Source organism: Guillardia theta, assembly GCF_000315625.1.
Source record: "Guillardia theta CCMP2712 unplaced genomic scaffold GUITHscaffold_14, whole genome shotgun sequence".
Lineage (NCBI taxonomy): Eukaryota > Cryptophyceae > Pyrenomonadales > Geminigeraceae > Guillardia > Guillardia theta.
In genome coordinates, this window is record NW_005434660.1 from 178768 (window position 1) to 198951 (window position 20184).

The 20184-nt window shown below is 50.4% G+C and overlaps 8 protein-coding genes across 8 annotated transcripts; 5 read left to right on the top strand and 3 right to left on the bottom strand.

Moving 5' to 3' along the window:
- Positions 1–4643: 4643 nt before the first annotated feature.
- GUITHDRAFT_157280 (hypothetical protein) lies at positions 4644–5997 on the top strand (the record flags this gene model as incomplete). The annotated part of the gene is made up of 2 exons (XM_005837353.1): positions 4644–5537; positions 5980–5997. The coding sequence occupies 2 exons, from the start codon at positions 4644–4646 to the stop codon at positions 5995–5997; spliced, it is 912 nt and encodes a 303-aa protein (XP_005837410.1).
- A 1351-nt stretch (positions 5998–7348) lies between these two features.
- On the bottom strand, positions 7349–8453 carry GUITHDRAFT_161794 (hypothetical protein). The gene is made up of 7 exons (XM_005837354.1): positions 8362–8453; positions 8016–8195; positions 7920–7964; positions 7778–7870; positions 7716–7729; positions 7627–7660; positions 7349–7579 (listed from the first exon to the last, which is right to left on the bottom strand). The coding sequence occupies exons 1-7, from the start codon at positions 8434–8436 to the stop codon at positions 7475–7477; spliced, it is 546 nt and encodes a 181-aa protein (XP_005837411.1). The 5' UTR covers positions 8437–8453; the 3' UTR covers positions 7349–7474.
- A 369-nt stretch (positions 8454–8822) lies between these two features.
- On the top strand, positions 8823–10395 carry GUITHDRAFT_135118 (hypothetical protein; the record flags this gene model as incomplete). The annotated part of the gene is made up of 8 exons (XM_005837355.1): positions 8823–8867; positions 9244–9340; positions 9391–9520; positions 9581–9637; positions 9668–9986; positions 10038–10128; positions 10179–10268; positions 10337–10395. The coding sequence occupies 8 exons, from the start codon at positions 8823–8825 to the stop codon at positions 10393–10395; spliced, it is 888 nt and encodes a 295-aa protein (XP_005837412.1).
- Positions 10396–10994: 599 nt separating this feature from the next.
- On the top strand, positions 10995–11568 carry GUITHDRAFT_161795 (hypothetical protein; the record flags this gene model as incomplete). The annotated part of the gene is made up of 2 exons (XM_005837356.1): positions 10995–11386; positions 11430–11568. Coding segments are annotated over exons 1-2 (231 nt in total), but the record flags the coding sequence as incomplete, so codon positions are not given.
- A 1895-nt stretch (positions 11569–13463) lies between these two features.
- GUITHDRAFT_135120 (hypothetical protein) lies at positions 13464–14528 on the bottom strand (the record flags this gene model as incomplete). The annotated part of the gene is made up of 9 exons (XM_005837357.1): positions 13464–13498; positions 13547–13729; positions 13785–13894; positions 13941–14007; positions 14057–14150; positions 14175–14210; positions 14255–14320; positions 14368–14441; positions 14510–14528. 9 exons carry the CDS (start codon positions 14526–14528, stop codon positions 13464–13466), a joined length of 684 nt encoding a protein of 227 aa, XP_005837414.1.
- Positions 14529–16662: 2134 nt separating this feature from the next.
- GUITHDRAFT_66915 (hypothetical protein) lies at positions 16663–18094 on the top strand (the record flags this gene model as incomplete). The annotated part of the gene is made up of 11 exons (XM_005837358.1): positions 16663–16783; positions 16828–16928; positions 16985–17077; positions 17131–17190; positions 17248–17303; positions 17375–17420; positions 17482–17532; positions 17579–17611; positions 17686–17775; positions 17828–17983; positions 18035–18094. Coding segments are annotated over 11 exons (867 nt in total), but the record flags the coding sequence as incomplete, so codon positions are not given.
- Positions 18095–18294: 200 nt separating this feature from the next.
- On the bottom strand, positions 18295–18967 carry GUITHDRAFT_103670 (hypothetical protein; the record flags this gene model as incomplete). Its single annotated transcript, XM_005837359.1, has 3 exons — positions 18295–18342; positions 18396–18758; positions 18815–18967. The coding sequence occupies 3 exons, from the start codon at positions 18965–18967 to the stop codon at positions 18295–18297; spliced, it is 564 nt and encodes a 187-aa protein (XP_005837416.1).
- A 417-nt stretch (positions 18968–19384) lies between these two features.
- GUITHDRAFT_103671 (hypothetical protein) lies at positions 19385–19891 on the top strand (the record flags this gene model as incomplete). The annotated part of the gene is made up of 4 exons (XM_005837360.1): positions 19385–19508; positions 19562–19626; positions 19712–19773; positions 19822–19891. 4 exons carry the CDS (start codon positions 19385–19387, stop codon positions 19889–19891), a joined length of 321 nt encoding a protein of 106 aa, XP_005837417.1.
- Between the last annotated feature and the right edge of the window lie 293 nt (positions 19892–20184).

A 20184-nucleotide genomic window follows, 5' to 3' on the forward strand; every position in this document is an offset into this window, starting at 1 on the left:
TCCTTCGTCCTCGTCTCTACCCCCCCACCCCCACCCCCCCCCCACCTCTCCAAATCTTCTCTTCCTCACTTCCGCTGACTATCTTCACCACACTCCACACTCACCTTCTTCCTCCCCTAGAAATACTCCAGCTAGAACGACTGACTTCCCTTCTCTCCCTGTTCTCGAATATTTTTTTGTCCCCGTTGACACTGCGTGAAGGGGCTGGAGGTGGCGGAGGTGGCGGAAGCTTGTTACCAGAACACTATGAGAGTCCTCTTCCCCTCTGAATGTTGACAAAACATCAAAACGGATTCGACTGCTTTATCTTCCTTCTATCACATCTCTCCCTTTTCCTGCTCTCTTCCTCTCACGCCTTCTCTCCGAACTTGAGCCAGCTTCTCAGCTTCTGTTTCGCTGTCGACAACGTTGGGTTGTCAGGAAGACAAGAGTTGAAACCTGCCAACGGCGCATCAGCAAGACAAGGCAAGGATACAGATCTGACTATGTCAGTGAGGAAGGTTGGTGGAGGAGAAGGAGAATTGAGTGGACAGGCTTCGAAGCAGGCAGAGAGGATGAGGAAGGAGAAGGGGAGGAAGGAGGAGCAGGAGCAACAGCAGGAGCAGGATGCAAGGGAAACGAGTTCAAGGAGTCAATAGGGACGCACCGGCGAAGTTAAAGAACATCTGCCTCCTCCTGCACCATTCTCTGATGTCCCGCACCCCCACCTGACTTCTTCGAGCCCCTCCAGGAACAGGGAACCTAGCAAGAACAGTGATTGATGACCTCTCCTTCTCCTGCCTGTTCTCCTTCCTTCCAACAGCTCTTCTTCACTCCTCCTTGCTCCTCTCCTCCACGTTTTGAATTTCCTTTCCTCATCACCTTGCACGGAAGGCTGAGTCGAGAACAACTTCTTGGCAGCAGTTCAACTATCCCGGGGGTTACCTCCACTTCCATTCCATGCTCACAATACCTTGATCGAGGAGGCTGCTAGTTCCGCCATCATCAGCTCGATCTCCTGCAGCAAACTTTACTCTTCCTCTTCCATCTTTCTCCCTCCCCTTATCTCATCCCACCTGCTGCTGCCATGGTCGTAAAGACATACTCGAGGCGTCTCCTTCTCCTGCCATCTCCTTTTCTACCTCATCCTCTGCCATGCCGGACCTGAGAAAAGAAGCCATTGTCATCCTCCTGATCATAGCATCATGTGACAGTTGCGAAACATGTATCATCATCATCATCATCATCATCATCATCATCATCATCATCATCATCATCATCATCGTTATCTCCATCTTCGTCATCATCGACCACACCCATACCCATCAAAGTCTCCATCAAGAGCACATGTCACAAGGAACAACCTTGAGCTGCCACCAGTGCTTGCCTCCTCCGCAACGCCTCCATCCTCCTCCTCGTCCCTTATCGTCGCGCTGTCAACACAAGGACCAGCGGGGTAGAGCCTCCTCATCCTGCTGCCCCCCGTTCGACCAACCTGGACTCTCCCCTTGCCCTGTGGCTTCTCCTCCACTACAACAGGATCTTCCCGGCTTTCCCCCATCCTTCCGACAGCACTCAGCCCATTTCCTGAGTTCTCAACAACTTCCTCCTCCTCCCGCTCCTCTTCACTGTCAGGGATGCAGTCGATAGATGCATCCAGCCGCGTGCTCTCTTGCGACGAGCATTCCTCTCCTGCATGCCGCTGTTGATAATTCCCCTCCTCGTTCCTGCCATCCGCGACATCCTGCATGCTTTCGTCTATTCTCTCCTCATCACGTTCCTCCTCGCCCATGTTCAGTTTCTTCAATCCCTCGCAAAACTCCAATGTCTCGCTCTCGTCCCCACCGGGCTCTCTCGCGGGACTCTCACTTGCATCCTCCATACCTAGCCCCTCATCATCTGTGATTCCCTCGTCCCCTTGCCCCTGCTCTTGATCTCTTACTTTCCTCTCTTCTCCATCGGTGGTGGCCCTCAGCAATTTTCTCACACTCTGGGCTTCGCGATGGTCTAGCATCGATCGGCATCTCGCCTCCTGCGGCGTCACTGCAGCATTTTCTCGCTCTCCTTGAAGTGAACGATGAGCTGGGATGGTTGAATCTGGGTCGAACAAGTGACTTCCCCGTTCTCCTCCCCCTCCTCCTCTCATGAAGCTGGGGCTTGCTATCTCTATGCTGTAGTCAGATGCGCTCGAAACTTTCCTAGCCTCCTTGCTGCTTGTCTGCTGAGTTTTCGCAATCGAACTGCCCTGCTCCTTCTGTCCTGTTTGAATCCTTCCCGAATCCTGGCATATTGCCTGCGCAAACCTTCCTTCCTTGCATTGTGCGGCTGGCAATCCAGGAGTCTTGAAGGAGCTGTGTACTGAGCTGACCTTAGCAGATCCTCGCAAGAGGAGAGGAGACTCTGCGGTGTTGATGTTCGGGTCTGCATTCTCTTCTTCATCAAGTCGATCCAATTCTTCTGAATCACTCCGATTGCATGATGGTTGGTTCTCCGGAGCCAATGCAGATTCTGCATACATCTCTGCATTAATGATCTCCTCTTTTGATATCTCTTGTTTCTTCCATTCTCCAATAACGTTGTCCACGTATAATTCCCACCCCAAAATCTCCTCCCTCTCCATTGGTGCCGAACTCATCGTTGGAATCGAGTGACGTGGTAGATCAGACTTTCAGCCTAGTATCAAAGGCTGTACCGAGTCCTATCGTCAGTATCCTCCTCCTCCTCCTCCTCCCTTGCCGCGCTCCTCGCGATCTTTGCTGCTCCTACTCAAGATTATCGTTTGCAACGGCCATTGCCGCCCTGCTTTTGATTTTCGTTTCTTTCTTCAGCCGACAGTTACAGCAGTTATATCGATGCTGGGCACATTGATAACGGTTTTTGGGGGTGGCGGTTACAATTTTCGACTGGACCCTACCCTTGCGCCCAAGTTTTCTAGGATTTGACAGGGGGGGTTGCGCCTATGATACATCTACCCCTGGTGATTAGACCCAAACATCCGGTGGGGTCATACTTGCAGGGAAGGGTACACTACCCTACCCCAGAGCTCTATCCTATGGCACAGCTATATCTTTGTACCCCATCATTCCCATCAGAATTAGTTGAAAACATAGGTAGGGTGAGAAATGGAAAGTCAAACAGAGGGGGTAGGGAGAAGTTGAGAATGTACCTTGGGGTAGGTCAAGTGATTCCAATGGGTGGGGTTATCTACCCTACCACCTAAATGTCTGCCCCATTTTCATTTCCTTCCCATGTTGTGGTCATACAAGTGTCGGAGTAGGAGGTGGGGGGCGCTATTCCACATGGGTAGGGGTGGGGCGGCCTGGGTACGTGGTCTGCGCAGGCAAATCGGGGAGGGGTGGGTTCGCGAGCGGGAATGTCGGCGGGAGTGGAGGACAACAGCGGCACGATGGTGAGAAAACATGAAGGAGAGGAGATGAATGAAAAGGAAAGAGCATGTGAGAACAACATTGCATGACACTTATGGGGATGAGGAAGCAGAAAGCGAAAGATAATGATCAGGAAAGATACAACAATAGAAACAGGTTCACATCCAAGCACTCTCAGTAGCAAGGTTTGAGCATACAAGACTGCAGGCATGATTGCCGAACTCGACCGCGAAATATACACAGCAGTAGTGCTGAAATCTAAGGAGATTGAGAAAGGAAAATTCTGGGTAGGCTGTTGCACAGGAGGGTAGAGAGGGCCCAAGTTGAGCTTGGGCGGCAAACAAGAATGGTGATGGCCACCTTGAGAAATACATTTGGAACAAGCTATTTAGTTGGATGACAACAAAAGATGATATGAGTCTGAAGATTGGGGCGAATGGGGCCAAACATGGAATATAACTCTCGAACAGCCTGAATGAAAGCAAAGAGGATAGGAAGAGATGGTTTTTCGTTTCCTGTAGTAATCCCTGAGTCTGTAACGAGGAGGTTCCTCGTTTGATTGCAAACTTTAGATGTAGAAGGGCAACTTTTAGAAGTGATGCTTCGGAGGCGTGCCAAACATCTAATGACGTCTTTGATCTAGGAGGCGATCCTGCGGGTCGACTCGCCGGGGTCATTTGAGAAGAAATCTGGCGCACAAGATGCCAGATCAGAACGGACCAGCTCAGATCTTTCTTCTCCTCTACTTTCTAGAATTCCGCTCCTTCCCAAGCTAGAGGTTGCTATGATGGCTTCCACACAGCTTGAGGAATTCCCCTCACCGTCGTCCTACTTTCTGCATGCCAAAATGCAACATGAAAGGGCTCGACAAGATCGGCTCTCTGGTATAGTCGGGATATCCACTGAACAGGTGACTTGTTTCTCAACACGTTTGTCGAATTGTTTACCATATAAGCGCAGAAATCCAGCAAGCACGAACCTAGCTTGAAGGCGCTTGCACGTAGAAGTATATGTCTCGCTATGAGCCACACGGAGAGCTCCGGGCGTGCTCCTAAGACTATCATAGATGAGATACTCCAATCGGAGATCTTGCTGGAAGTGTTGACGTTCTTGGATGCAAGGCATATTCTTTGTGTCATGGCAGTGTGTCGCAAGATGAAGCTGATTGCGGGAAGTAGCCATTTTTGGAGCAAAATCGGTGAAATCGAGAAGGATTGCTCTCGAGTCAATTGGGCAGCATTCAAGTTTCAAGGAGTTTTGAAGAAGAAGAAAGACTCGATGGTTGTGAAATGCGAGAGCCGTGTTTCTGGCAAAGTGATGGTTGTCAAGAGAATCAAGAAGATGCCTTCAGTATCAGGAGACGCCTCAGATGAAGATGAGGCCGGTGCCGATCAAGGCTTCCCTGTCCGTTATCTTCGAGAGGCCTGTCTTCTCAGGGCCTGCAATCACCCCAATGTGATGAAGCTTGAATTCGTGACATATCATGAAGGCCAGATCGAGCTCTTTTCTGAGTTTGTCGGATTGAACGTAGAAGACTACATTTCGAGTCTTTCAGACGAATACTTCACCCGAAACAAGCAGAAGCATGAATGGGTACTTCAGCTGGGCCGATATTTTATGAAACAGGTTCTGAAGGGCATTGATTACTGTCATTCCATCGGAATTTTATTACGAGACGTGAAACCTAGGAATTTTCTGATTTCTTCCGATGGAACACTGAAGCTGACAGGGTTCGTTCTGGCTCGCTTTTCTCTTCTTCCTGAGGAACCTCTTACACAACAAGTTGTGACGCTCTCTTACAGAGCACCGGAAATCATCCTGGGTGGAACCTATCCTGTCTACACGGCACCTGTCGATATATGGTCAGCAGGTTGTACTTTTGCCGAGATGATCACCGGCCGGACACTCTTCGAAGGAGACAGCGAGATCGGGCAGCTTCTCAAGATCTTCAAGCTACTGGGCACACCTTCAGATTGCAACAAGTCATTCTGCTTTGAAGTCCCTTCATATATTGAGCTTCTTCCTCAGTGGCAGCCTCAGAGTCTGAGTGAAAGGCTGGAGGGCTTGTGTGACGAAGGGGTTGATCTCTTATCGCGTATGCTCTTGTACCATCCTTGTAGCAGGATTACAGCAAGGGATGCTCTGAAGCACCCTTACTTTCAAGGGGATCATGTCTGCAAGCAATCGAACTGCTCCTTGAAACGTTTGATTGGCGAGGACGAGCTGACATGTATGCGAATGCCTCAAGGATGTGAGATCAGCAGAGTCTTAGCAAGAGCTGTCGTAGCGGATGCCAAAGAAAGCTGCAGACAGCAAGAAGCTTCGCATCATACTTGTTGCGAAGCACAAGTTTGCAGGTCAAATTGTTGTGATGACAGCTCCAACGAGGCCGCTATGTGTTCCTTGTCGTATCAGAATATCTATCAATCTTACGGTGTAAATATCTTTCAGTCGTTGACCAGAAATGAGGTGAGATTTACCGTGTTTGGCAGCTGTTTTGACAACTGACCACGATGGACGACGCAGGAGAAATTTCTGCCTTGTAATCAAGAATCGCTTCGATGTACGGAGTATCAAGCAGTGCGGAAAGATCTTGTACACTTCATCATACAAGTCATTGATGAAGACATAATGAAGCCAGAGACCTTGTATTTAGCTGTAAATTACATGGACAGGTAAGCTCGATATTGCAGATTGATTTGGGCGTCATGTTATCTCCTTGTGATGGCTTTCTGTTACAGGTTTGTGACCTCCTGCCCACGGGCGCTGCACAACATGAAACTTGTTGCTGTCGCCTGCATTCTCATCGCCTCGAAGCAAGAAGAGCTTGCTCCCCAGAGCGTGTTGAATCTAATTCTCCGAACAGAGGATACCTTTGATGAGGTTTTACCTTTCTTCATGTCATCGTCCTCATCTGACTGGATTTCGAAGGTATTAGGCATGGAAGCAGATGTCCTGCGGGATTTAGATTACTCCTTGACACTTTGTACCCCGTGGCGCTGTTCAGAATTCTACCGATTCCACATCTTGTACGACAGGGAACTGCCGGCATCTCTCAAGAGGTTTCTAAACTAGTCCTCCCCAGATTGCTTGACTGTTTGTGTAGTATGTTTTCTCGGACTCAGCCGCTGCCGAACGACATGTGGAACTTGTCAAGGTCTCCGACTGTGATGAAACTCATTCCTTATAACATGCTTGCTTCTTCAGATATCTGATGGAGCTAGCATTGAGCGAATTCCAAGAGATTTTCACCCGTCCTTCTCAGCTTGCAGCGGCTGCCGTTATCCTTTCGATGCACAACTTTGAAAGGTAAAGTCGAGGAAAGTAGAGTTCTGCTGGAAGAGAGCTTATGAATTTGACAGCGATATCGTGGATCTGTGCTTGCAATCGCACGCAGAAAATGGAAGGCATATAGAAGAAGATGCGACTCTGCCAGTCCATGTTCAAAACATCATCCTGTACAAAATCAGGTGAACTGATGTCGTATCGGAGACAATGGAAATCCCTGACACTGTGAAGCAGCAATCTTTTGAATAGCTCCAGTCACGAAGACAGCAGTGCGTCTTCGCAGTGGTGCGTGCACGAGGCACTCAACAACCTTGTTCAGATCATGTCAAGGTTGCAAAAGTGAGTTTGTTCGTAACGATCCAAACTTTGATCCCACGCTTTCTGCATGCACCTATTCGCTCCTGTACCCCCTCCCCCACTTTCTCCCTCTTCCTCCCTCCCTCCCTTCCTTCGTCACATAGTTGCTGACTGACTTGTATCTACTGTTGTAGGTATCACAAGGCTGTCTCCGAAGACAACCCCACATACCGACGATTCTCTCACACCTCCAATATCTCCCGTCGCCCGCTGCTGCGCTCCTTGCCCAACCTTCAAGTCTCGGAGGGAAGGTTGAAAATCATCATTGCAAGCAGCAACTAAGAGCGAGGAGATGACACTATGTTGGAAGGATTAGAAAAGGTCTACAGGCCGGAGCTCAACTTGTATTCTAGCGGGAATATTTATTGATAGATGATGAAAGTCAGATACGAACGAGATGCGAAGGAAAGCGTGCGTCTGGATGCTCTCAGCTGGGACGAATGCGAGAGTATCCGCAGGAGGGATCATGAGGATTGAGCCTTCTTGTCGTTGCTGCTCGTCATCGAGTTCAAGTACGCTTTGTTCATCGCACTCCGCGCTTGCTGCGGGTCAGTCTTGGCCCGAATGATCTGAGATGGAGATCACTACGATTGTTGTGACTTTCACATCACCGTACCCGGAAGCACCGTGTGACAATATCTCCGATGTCTCTGCAGGAACATCGTCAAGACAACAAGAAAACATCAGCCAAGGAAATGAAGCAACCTCTGTACCCAAATCTGCCACCACACGGTCAGAATGCAATGCACCGGCATGCCAGTCCTCACCTCAACTTCTGAACCTGGAGGGCCGAGAAGCAGGTCAGCTACTCGAGTAGCCGGTGCCTTGTAGACATTGTTTCCATCGATCTTCAACAGGATCTGCGGCATGGGCGTCATGCATAGCGAAACTGAGTTGGTTCAATCCTACATCTCCCGCAATCAACCTTCCTTCTGAAGTGGCTCCAGGGCAAACCTTCACGAGCCATTACATTCAAGGGGACGAGGAGGAGGCTAAGGGAACAACCGTGTGCACGTAGAGGCACCTTTCGCTGTTCATGGCAACGATGATCCCTATCCCAACTTTCTCCTCCTTTGAGCTCTTCGACTGCAAGGTTCTGGACCTTTCCGGCTGTGTGACCCTCTGAGCAGGATTGCCTTCATCCAGAGCTCGGCTATGACCTGGTTTGCTCTCAGGGGGCTGACCCTGTAACCATCGTCAACTCCTTGCCGCCCTCCTCCCTCTCAGATTCAAAACAAACCGACACAGGTCAAACTCTCATGATCACTCCCCAGGGTCACGCACACACACACATCGACGCAAGCATGCTCCCTATAGGAGGCAAGAGACTGGCACAGTGCCCTCCTCCTACCTCCTTGTCTGCTGCCGCCTTGGGCTCGCAGCATCCTATCCGCTGCGGCGTGCATATACCGGCCAGCCACTCCATTCGCCCTTGCACCCCTCAGCGTCGCGCTGGGCAGCTGAAATATAGGAAGCCTGTGATTGTGAGCGCGACTTGTTTACATTTTAACAATCATTTTTAGACTTAAGTAAAACAGTGGTACGAAGAATAGCTCATCGGAGAACCAAGAGCCGTTGATCGCCAAAAATAATTGTAAATAATTATAAGTTTTATTTATTTGTAGGGAAACGTATCGGTATTTCCCGGAAGACTTGGAGAAATGCAAAGTTTTAAAAGTAAAAATTGGTACCAAAGGATCGATGTTTTTTTTTAATTAACATTATTTTAAACTTTGGGGGTTGAAAGAGGACAGCGAATTTCCTTCTTGATTGCCAGCATGCTGTCCTGCCCTGAGTCTTGATTAAACAACCATGTGCATCATGGCGGCCTTGGTTGGGATGAGCGCGGAGTTCCCGGTGAGATGATGAAGCGACGAGAGAACGAGATGAGACGAGACAAGACGAGATGAGACGAGATGAGACGAGATGAGACGAGATGAGACGAAACGAGACGAGACAAGACGAGATGAGACGAGATGAGACGAGATGAGACGAGACGAGACGAGACGAGATGAGACGAGATGAGATGAGACGAGACAAGTAGAGATGAGATGAGAGTCGATATACGCGAGGGGAGTCGAAGAGGGATTTGGGATCCAAAGGAGAGCAACATATCACGACAGAGAGATTGCAGTAGAAGACTAGAATAAAGGCAAAGACTCGGATATGAAATGCTCCAGTATCAATTCTTTGTTGGGAGATGACAGGACTTGCTTTGATGTATGGATTGCAGTTCATCTTGGTTCATAATCGCGACGAGGACTGGACAAGGAAGACTTTCGATGTGCAGGACAACGGAGCTGTCATAGCGGCGATCGATAGCAGGGCAGGTGCGTCTGCCGAGGCAGGTCGAGCTCATGGTTGATGACGAACAAGGAAGGTGGAACATGGATGGGGTTGCACAAGGAGACTGCTAGATTCGCTGCGCTTACGAATGTGAGAACAAAACAAAAGGTACCCACTCCGTCCAAATCACGGGGAAGAATGGTTCAAGACTACCTCGAGAGAGGGTGATGCTAGAAATGCAAATGTGTACGAAGAGAAGTTTAAGATGACTCTTGACAACGCAGAAGCGAACAATGGGAGGACTACTATGCTTATCACACGTATATGCTCATGAGATGCTGGTGAGATACGGAGTTGACTCTGCGAGACAGGTTGCACTGCAGCGATATCAGAGCAAGGCAACATGGCGAACCAGAAGTTTACCTTCGCACTTGTGTTCCTACTGTTGGTGGGGGAGAATGCACATGGGAAACTGTGTGTGAACGACTGGACTCTGGACACGTGTACTGTATCAGCAATGAAGAATGCAGAAGTGTAAACACAGCCAACTTCCCGAAGTGCGCCTGGCTCAAGCAAGAGCTTGAGCGAACAATCAAATCGTTCAATGTTGAAAGCAAAGGGAAAGAAGGCGCACTGAAACTTGCAGAAGCGATGAGCATAGCGATGTCCTCTACAGTGAATTTTGCTGAGGTACGGTATATTTCAATCTTATGTTAGCACCCTCAATGCAGAACTTGTCAGGAGAGTCTACCCGATATGAGTTTTAGCCCTCTCACCAAGGAGCAGGAGACTATCTTGCAAAGGGGCCCGTACATTCACGGGCCGAGTGCAGGTAAGAATGAGGTCAGGGAGAGCTGAACATCAGCCGATAGATGCCGGCAGGTTTTGAAAGCTACGGGACTCAGACACAGACGATTGTCATTAGCAGTGCGAGCAGCAAGTCAATCTATTACTTTTGCAGGAGAACAGAAGGTTGTTCCGACAGTATCTGATTTGTTGTCTTTGCTGAAGTTGGACTCGCAGGACTCGATGCTGAACAGGCTCGGCAGACGCCCTTTGCCTGTTTCGAGGTCCAGTGAAGTCAATGCATTACAACTGAGTTTGGCGACATCCTTTACTGGCAGCTCACGGTGAGCCGTGGAAGACTGGTAGACACTGAGCCATCACAACGTCTCCAGTGAACCAGTGCCACTGCAAGCCACTGCAAGCCACTCCACCTAACGTCGATGAGTCGCACTGCCGCACACGCTCAAGTTGTCTACAGCCGCAGTGAGCTGAACTTCGGAACTTGTCCACTGCCATGTGGCGGACTCCGGGCCGGGGCGATACCATGATGCTGAGTCGGCCATCGGCCTGCGCCTGCGCCCCCGAGACTCTCGAACTTGAGAGCTGCTGGGTGACACATGATTCGGCGACTGAAGGAGTCACGGCGAGTTTCCTCCGATTGTACCCAGTCCGATCCAATAATCATGGTACTTAGAACTGTATATGGAACCGAAACTGAATTTTTGTATGAGTGCAAGTAAGAGAGTAATTGTTTTGTGCTACTGCTACGGTACTACAAGGATAGCGCTTGTGTATTGTGGTACTGTCAATCCAAGTAAATTTGTACTGTAATATAATAATATTTTAAATCTGTCGTACCCTACAGACTGTACTCGAAAGATTGACTGAAGTTTCTACCGGCAGTTGACCATGGCAGGGAATAGTGCTGTGTGATGGCATGTGTCGCGCGATGAGCGAGAGCGAGGAGGACATGGGAAGACGGCGAGAGCGACGAACATGAAGACTCTCACGTAAGGAGAGGGAGGTCAGGTTGCCCAAGATAGCGAGTGGGTCATGCGGGAGAGCTGAAGGAACGGATCGAATATCGTTGCTCAAGGCACAAGATCCAAGAGATCAATCCGAGTTGTACAGAAGCTACCGATGAGCTGCCAACGGCGACACACAGACATGATCGACATCAGATGTTGAATCCCGAATAACTCGACACGACGATGTCCAGGTTTCAACTGTCAAGGAGGAACAGCCGCGGGCTGAGATCGCCAACGCCGAAGATAGATCTGCTTGCGCCATCATCCGATATCTCAGTAAGCACAAACCGATTGCCTATTGGTTGTGAGACTGCAGCAGTCACATGACATGGCTGAGGCCATCTTGAACAACTTCAAGGTCAGCTCGCAGGTAAGGAAGCAACTCGACAGAGATGCGGCAGACAGGGTGAACGCTTCTATTCCTCTTGAGTATGCCTGGAGGCTTCGCAACCGCAAAGGTGAGATGGCCGGAGTGCGATGCCGTCAGCTCTGAGTGCCGCGCAGACAAGAAGAGGATGAATGTGACCGCGTTGTGCAAGGCGCTAGAGAAGAACGTCCTGGAGAGACAGATTGAAGACGTTGCCCTGGTGATGTGAAACATGCATGGTTACTTATGAGACATACATAATTGTTTATGAAACAAACATGATTATTTGTCCTCTGAGCCTTATTTGGACAGATCCATGCCGAGTTGTCCAAGACGAAATGCTTCGACTCTTTCAAGGTTCTGCTCAGCAGCTTTCCAGGTGCCTCGATGACTCTTTGTGCAGCTCTCGCCCGAGCACGAGGTCGAGATGTGCAAAGTGGTATCACTGCACACGGTCTCAGAGGTTGGGATGTACGTCGGAAGAGAAGGAGAACAAATCGACCAGTTCTATGTCATGAGTCCGCTGGCTCACAGACGCTCCTCTGACACCTTTGGCAGATCATCATCCAAGGGAGGGTCCAAGTCCAGAGCGCAGCAGAGGGAACTATCAAAATTTTGCATCAGGGCGACTCGTTTGGCAATGATAGTGCTGCCTGCTCGAAGGTAGATTGAGACCTTCTGCCCTGTTTCCTTGCTCCTCCTCCGCTCGATCTCATACATGTCGTTGCAGACTAGCATGTTTGACTACATCGTAGAACAGCCCTGCACATTCTGTCTCATGTCTTCCAGGAACTATTGCAACCGCATCCTGCCCTTGCACTTCGAAGGGTATCATCGCAAAGAGCGTGAGTTCCGTTCAATCGCCGCCTTCAGTGAATGGGAGGAGAAGAAGATATCGGACCTGGTGCAAATAACTTACATTCGGAGGTATGATGTGGGATCAGCAATCATCAGGGAGGGAAAGGTCTACAACGACATCATGATCATCATCAGAGGGTTCTGCGAGATCTGGAAAGTCATTGAGGACGAGGACTTCTTGTGTGAGACGTTGGCAGCAGGGGACACCCTTGACCTTGAGCATGTGCTGTCAGAGGAGCCATGCACTTACACAGCCGTGGCGACGTCCATCGTGGAGCTTCTCGCAGTCAACTGCCACGAGGCGATCGCAACGAGGGAGGAGGAGAACGACAGCATCATCGACAGGGAGACGATGCAGAAGCTGCTGGAGCGGGAGAAGAAGCCCGCCTTCAAAGGCTTCGACCAGTTTGCGGAGAAGCAGCGAGTGTGGAGGGAATACAAGAGTTCCGTCGTACAGCATGCGGTGAGAGAGGTCAGAGGACTCAAGATACCTCAGAGAGAGAAAGAGCACGTGATCGGCCGCAAGGATTCTGATGCCTGGACTTCTCTGACCCCCTTCGGCCGCACGGCCTCCAGCGAACACAACGAGCCTCCTGTTAGTCCCACCACTGCGTTCAGGAGAAGGAACAAGATCCTCAAGAACTTTCTGTTCGGGTCGGAGGAGGGAAGCGGCAGCGGGGAAGAGGCGTCGAGAGGTAGGAAGCGATGTTGGATCAGGAGGAGAGGTGAACTTGTCACTGCGCAGGGAGGAGGGAGTCGTCGGAGAGCAATGTGTCGAGGCAGACATGGCAGCAAAGAGCAAGACAACAAAAGTTTGTCTACAGGTAAGGCTCCGTGCCCTGATACCTTGACTTGACCTTCTCCGCAGTCAGCCAATCATGACAATAGCTGGGCCCGTCTACCCACCTCCAAGGTCTAGCCATAGCATAGCAGTAAACGACGCTGACGTTTGAGACAGAATCGTCTACCGGAAGCAGGCATCAAGCAGAAGAGGGCTAGACGTCGTTATCTAAAGCTCTCGCTGGGATCTGTGACAGCCATGTAACGATCGCTTCGATCATGAAATTTTCTCCTCAGTGTACAAGTTGAATACAATCACCGTCTCTAGCTTCTCTACGAGCAACGTACTCATGCTACTCGCTTCCACAAGGCCAACCCGCCACCTGCAACGAAATGACGACAAGCGCGTAAACAGGCAGCCATGCTCTCACCGCCTCCTCTTGCTGTTGCGATCTCTGCATCTGCCGATATCCAGTTGAAGAAAGGCTTGCGCGACTGCTTGATCAGGTCCATGTTGTTGCTGCTGCCGAGGCCACTCGCCGACCCGATCTCTGCCGCCTTGCCCTTGGGCAGGTTCACCTCAAGGCCCAGCACAGCGATCTTATCAAAGTCAACTGGAACAAGTGAGGGGACAGTCAGAGCACAGCTGCAGCCTCAAGCTCGGCATACACTCCAGCTTGCGGGATTTGAGGTTGAACTCAAACTCGCCGAAGAACTTGAGCACTGCAGTATCCCCAAAGTAGATGCCGTTGGTGATCAGCCCGTTCTGCACGTCGAACCTGGCGAACACATTAGGGCGAGTAATGACGTCAAAAAGCAAGGGACGTTTGCATGGCCTTGAGAGGAAAGTAGTTCACTTTCCTACCAAATCGTTTCTGTGTCTCCTTGGTACCTAGTTGGCACTTGTCAAGCTCTAAGGAGGGACAAGAAAGTTTCTTCACCAGTTGTGAAGATCAGCCTCCATTGGCCGTCCAGGTTGTTGAGAACTTGACGAGCTGTCTCGTATCCCTTACAGAAACCCGTGTTGAGGAAAGTCTTGCAGCAACTCCGTCAAAATACCTCAGAGTCTTCCTTGCACTTCTTTCGCATGTTTTGCTGCAAGGGGTTGTGACTTATACTAGACAAGTCAGCTCCTGTACCTCCAGACTCTCCAGCGCATCGCATACAGCCTCGCTGTTTTCCTGCTTCGTCTCCGCTGCTTTCACCTTCCCCTGAGTCAGCCAGTTTCTCAGCTCTCAGAGCTCAACAGTACCAGCAGGTCGAGAGCTCGGTCGATCGAGCCCTGCAGGTTCTCAGCTCCCTCAGGGTTCGACACAGCGCTCAGAGCTGAAATTCTGTTGAGAGACGCGGTCAACACAAGGGAGCAAGTCAACCAGAGAGTCACGTGAACATACCTGATCGTCCTGCTACCATGCGAGCCTTGAAAGTCGCCCCCACCCACCGCCCTGACTGGGCAGCTGTGAAATCTGCCAAGACCAGCGCTAGGGACCGCAAGGCCCTTGAAGCCCTCGATTGGCACGAGGATTAAGAGGGACAACACAGCTACGTATTTCATCCGAATCATCTGCAATTGTATCGTTAGGGCAAGGAGGGGAATAAGGTAGTTGTATGCGTTAAGATCTGATTCTTATCTCTGACACTTGTTTGAGTTTGCGCGTCTCTTCTCTGAAAGGGTTGATGGTTTTCAACGCAATAGATCACTTCATCTTCGACCATTACATGTTTCGATCACGTCTTGACACGAGCATATATCTCGTCCTGGTTCATTTCGATCTCTGCCCAGTGAATTCCCCTATCGTGATGGAGCACATCGTGCTACTCCAGCTGTAGATCCGTCTACGGCGACTGCTACTGCTCGATCCTGATCCTGCTGAAGCTCATGATCTTCATGCTGCTCATGATGTCCACGTTGTTCCTCACTGCTCGCCCTCTCTTCCTCCCTCCTCTCCCTCTGTCCCTAGCGCCTCATCACCATCATTGCATGTTTATGTGCAACCCTACCCCCATTGATCCTTCAGTACCCTACCCACACCTATCTTTGAGTACCCCACCACATCGAATAAAATAAGAAGTTCCACTTGTATACACCCTTGGGTTGCTAGGCAGCAATATTATGTCAAAATGACGGGTGGTATTGGGAAGATGTCGAGGGTGAACGATGAAGGGGTGGGTAGAAAGAGGTACTTCTGAGTATGGTGGGGTACTGTTGTACCAGTTGTGGAAACAGGTGGGGTAGGATAGGAGGGGGTGCCAAGGAACGCGCATGGGTGGAGCAGGAAGCAGGGAGGATGGGGGCGGCGGCGGCGGAGGAGGAAGGAGGGAGGAAGGATTCACCCCTCTCACTCCTGATAGACGACCTGGCAACATCAAGGTAAACTGCCCAAGCAGCATGCATGAGGAGGCGGTTGAGAAGGCTTGAGTGAACAGTTCGTGTTCTGTGGAGTTCGCCAGAGGAAGTGGAGGAGTGGGGTGTAAAAGGACAGAAAAGAAGACAAGAAATGCGGCTGTATGATGCTATATGTACAATGAACATAAATGGAATGATGGCAATACGATATGAAGTTAGTGTTGGCAAGAAATGGCGGTGGTTGGCGAAAGGTCGGGTGATGGTGGTCTTAGGGTCGTGTCCAATAGATGCTGGACGAGATGGGAGAAGGGGAAGTAAGAAGAGCGAGATACGTAGTATGATAGCTGAAAAGTTTGGAAGAAAAGGAAGCTGAAAAATCAGACGATGGAACTGTCGTGGCCGTGAGCTGCAGTTTGGAGGGGTTGTGCGAACGGTATCAGTTGCTGATTGCAGTTCAGGTTGTTCGAAGTGAGTCGACGGGAGGCAGCAGTGGGGGTCCTCAATCGCCGGGATACCAGACAGAGGACAACACGCTTGAACAGCTGCATGAAAATGACCAAAACGTCGAAACCGAGGAGCAGAATGCTGCTGTAGCCGTCCAAGTGAGAACTGACGAGCCGGAAAAGGAACTTGCTGATTTTGATACCCAGAGTCCTCAAGGAGATCTGAATTCTCCCAACACCCCGAAGGTTGTTGTTAGTGTCTGTCTTGAGATCTATCTTACAAGAGCCGGCAGGACAAGGTGGTATATGGAGCCGCCTACCCCCCTGAGATGGCAGAGATCATGATGCAGCAAGAGCTGCAGAAACGCTCGTCCCATGGGGAGGGCGGCCTGACGACCTTCTCATGGATACGAGCTATGACAGACACTGCTAGTGACAACAGGTCAGAGAGGTCTGGCGTGAGCGTGCTGGCTCTTGTAAACGCGTGCTGCTCACAGGAACGAAGGTGACAGCGCGCCTCAGAGAAATGGGGCAGACAAGAGCGAGGTGGTTGGGGATGGGAGCTCGTCAGAGCAGCAGAGCAGTGAGCATATTTCCTCGTCTGGACAGTCAGTAGCGTCGATCAGACCTACAGGAAACCTTGATCAAGAAGAGGTTGAACCCCGCGAGGCTGTGAATAGCAATGGGAAGTATCAGAGGCGGAAGCAAAAGTTCGATCAAGTGAGTAGCTGCGGTGATGTGACGAAGATGACACTTGTTTGACAAGGTTCTCGGAGCTGCGGTGATAGATCTGGGTGCCTTGCAGGCGTTGTGCTGGAGTGGTTGTCCAGCAGAACACCGGGCGATGACGTGGCGGCTGTTGCTGCGCTACATGCCAGGTAGGCATGCGAATGCTCGAGAGCTATTGATTGAGCCTGCACAGGAAACGCTGAGAGGCGGGAGGATAAGATGAATCGGCTGAGGCTGGAGTACGCTGATGCCGTGGTGCATTATTTCGACAAGTACGACCCAGAGAAGGCTTCGGTATGACCGCTGGATGTCTGCTGGGGTTTGAACCCTGACCCTGGCTTTGGGGCTAGTTGTATGACAAGACCATGTACAATCAAATCTATGTGGATCTTCCCAGGACGAATCCATCCATGCCGCTCTTTCAGAATGAGCAAGTTCAACAGGTTTGCCTTCATTCCTTATCAACGCTCTCGGTTGTTGTGACACGTGCTGTCAGAGTTTGCATAGAATATTGTATGTTTGGGCGATTCGGCACCCAGGAACAGGTTATGTACAGGTTGGAATACATCGGAGCGAAGTACTCTGCCTGACTTTGACACTCATTTGCTATCAGGGGATAAATGATCTAGTCACTCCATTCTTTTTCGTCTTCCTTCAAGAGGTGTGCTGGTACAAGCGACGATCAGGAGTTTTGTGAGTGTTATATGAAAGGTCTCTGGAGCCAAGGAGGCAGACGTAAGGAATGGTGAAGTTATGAAATTTTTAACGCCCAGCCAACAACAAAAGGTGTCCTTGATATCCATCTACTTTGCTGGCAAGGAACACCCATGACCATTGTTTACACCAGGTGGAGGCGGACTGCTATCATTGTTTGACGAACATGCTGGACAATGCTCAGGTTGGAAATATTTCTGTTCTTGCTCTGTCTGATCGTTTTCTCTCAGGACAACTACGTGCTAGATTCCAAGGGAATCCAGGTACAGGACCCGAAGCTCAACCATCGGAGCTCCGTTACGACTAGCTGATCTCTGCTGATCCATGTGCTGGGCAGGAGAAAGTTTTCAAACTCAAGAGGATCATCTCGCGCCTGGATGAGAAACTAGTTCAACACCTCGAGGCCAACGATGTCGAGTTCCTTCAGGTCTCCTTTGTGCTCTCCCGCGCCATCCACCTTGTCACTTCTCGTCCGCCAGTTTGCGTTCAGATGGTTCAACTGCCTCCTCATGCGCGAGTTCTCCATGGAGTGCACCCTCCGGCTATGGGACACGTACGTGGCTGACAAATCCTTCGCCTCCTTCCATGTCTACGTCTGCGCTGCCGTCCTGCTGTCGTTCTCCAAGGAGCTCAAGGTGACAAAGAGCTAGCCAGCTCGACCTGTGCTGACGAGGTGACTCATGTAGGCCATGGACTTTCAAGAGATCATATTCTTCCTCCAAAAGATGCCAACAGAAAAGTGGTAGGATGAACTATCCCAGCTTGTTCACGGTGCTGATTTTTTCCCATCAGGTCTGCTGAGCAGATGGAGATTATTCTTGCTCAGGCATACGCGTGGTGCCAGCAGTTCAGCGCAAGTCACATCTAGAGCAATAAACGTGGTTCTTGCCCCTCACCCGCTTTCGATACCTTGAGTTACAACAACATTCTGGATATGAATTTCACTTCACTTGGTCATCTCTTGGGTGGCAGGAATCTGAGCCAAAATCTCCATCTGGACGAGAGAAGAAGTCAGTCGACTTCGATACGTACACTAGTCTTGCTCACCATGTGATGGAAGGGCTCAATCAAGCTCGTGTCGTGCAGTAGCGATCGCACGGGGGTAACCTCGTTGTTAGCTTCTAGAACACCTTGGAGTTTGGCGACCTTGGCCTTATCTGCCGATGGGAATTCGTCCTTTGTGTGCTGAGCCAGGAGGACGAGGCTCAACAGAACATTTCTTATATCCTCCTTGCTCAGCATGCTCCTGGACAGGAGGGGGATGATACTTTGAACGAAGCCATACTCCACCAGAGAGTTTCGCTGCTCAACGTCCCTTGCCAGTTGCTGCGTGACTCTCAGTGCCCTTGAAAGATGATATTTGTTCTCAGGAAGATGTCCCATGTCAAACGCCTTCTTGTACACTGGCCACTGCAAAACAACATCAGCTCGGTATTGGAAATACAGTACAGTGAGTGTCTACGAACCCATTCCCTTGCAGACTCAGGCAGGTGGTCGAGGAGGATCGAGATGGCGGTCAGGTTGTTCATCTTGGCTATGTTGGGGTCTTGCACACAGTAGGCCATCTGCGCTGAGAGCATGACGAGCGCAACGAGCTTCAGAGCCCCGACTGCCTGCATTCCTACGAGCAAGTTGCTGCGGGCGCTGAGGTTTGACAAGGAAACTTTCAAAGTTCGAGAGTTTGAAAGATTTGCAAAAGGAAACTTTCAAAAATGAAGAGAAACTTTGAAACTTGTTAGTAATGGGACTGGGGGCCATCATGGCAGCGGGCGTATGAAGGCGACTGGAGTGACAATGAAGCGATGCCGGCGGCAAGAAGCGATTGAGATGCTGGATATGCTTCGAAAACTAATGAAGAGCTTGACCAAGCTCTCAACAAGCCCTTCTTTCTTCTTCTCTTCCCTCTTCCTCTCCCTCCTGCTGTTGGATTCCTGCCATGGTTTTGCGGTCACGCAGCTTTCAAGGGCGTTTGTCAAAGGGAGTAGCATCAATCAGTATCTTCACATAAACGGTCTCACACTGCAACATAACATAGCATGCGCTACGAGATGTTCTTTGCTGCCTTGTATTCGGAGCATTCTACACGATGCATCAGTGATCTGTACGTCGCAGGCTCGAAAAACTTCTTCCCTGACGACATATTCGACTACCTCGTTGGAGGTCTGACATCTATCCTAGCATCAAAACATTAGCTCATGACATTCTTGCCGTAGCCGGCTACAGTCGAGATGCTCTTGAACATGTCATCCCCGTGCTCCGAACACCAGCTGCCTTGTGTGTGCGAGTAAACACTCTGAAGACAACCATCGAAGATGTTGATTGCGCCTGAGGTCGAGCATCGCTTCTTCTGACCTCACAGTCAGGTCGAGCGAGACCTGTTGACCTACTGCAGAGAGACATGCAAGTATGAGCCGAGGCTGTACAGGTGCTCCATGAAACCCAAACTTTGTCTTCTCTCACACCTTCACGACAGGCATGAGGCACTACCGGAATGTATCATCATCAAGCCGACGTACAATGAGGAAGCAAGACTCTTCTCTTGATGCTCTTGTCGTCATTCTTCCCTTGTACAGGAGTTGGTGAGACAGCTTGCCGAGGATACGACCTTCAACGACCTCCCCAAAGTGACCCTCCCTCCTTCCCTCCCTCCCTCCTTCCCTCCCTCCCTCCCTCACTCACTCACTCCCTCCCTCCCTCACTCACTTCCTCCCTCCCTCACTCACTCACTCCCTCCCTCCCTCCTTCCCTCCCTCCCTCCCTCACTCACTGCCTCATTCACTGCAATCCTCTCACTGGCTAACAGGTGCTCGTGGGTCGTCTGTGCGGAGAAGCAGTG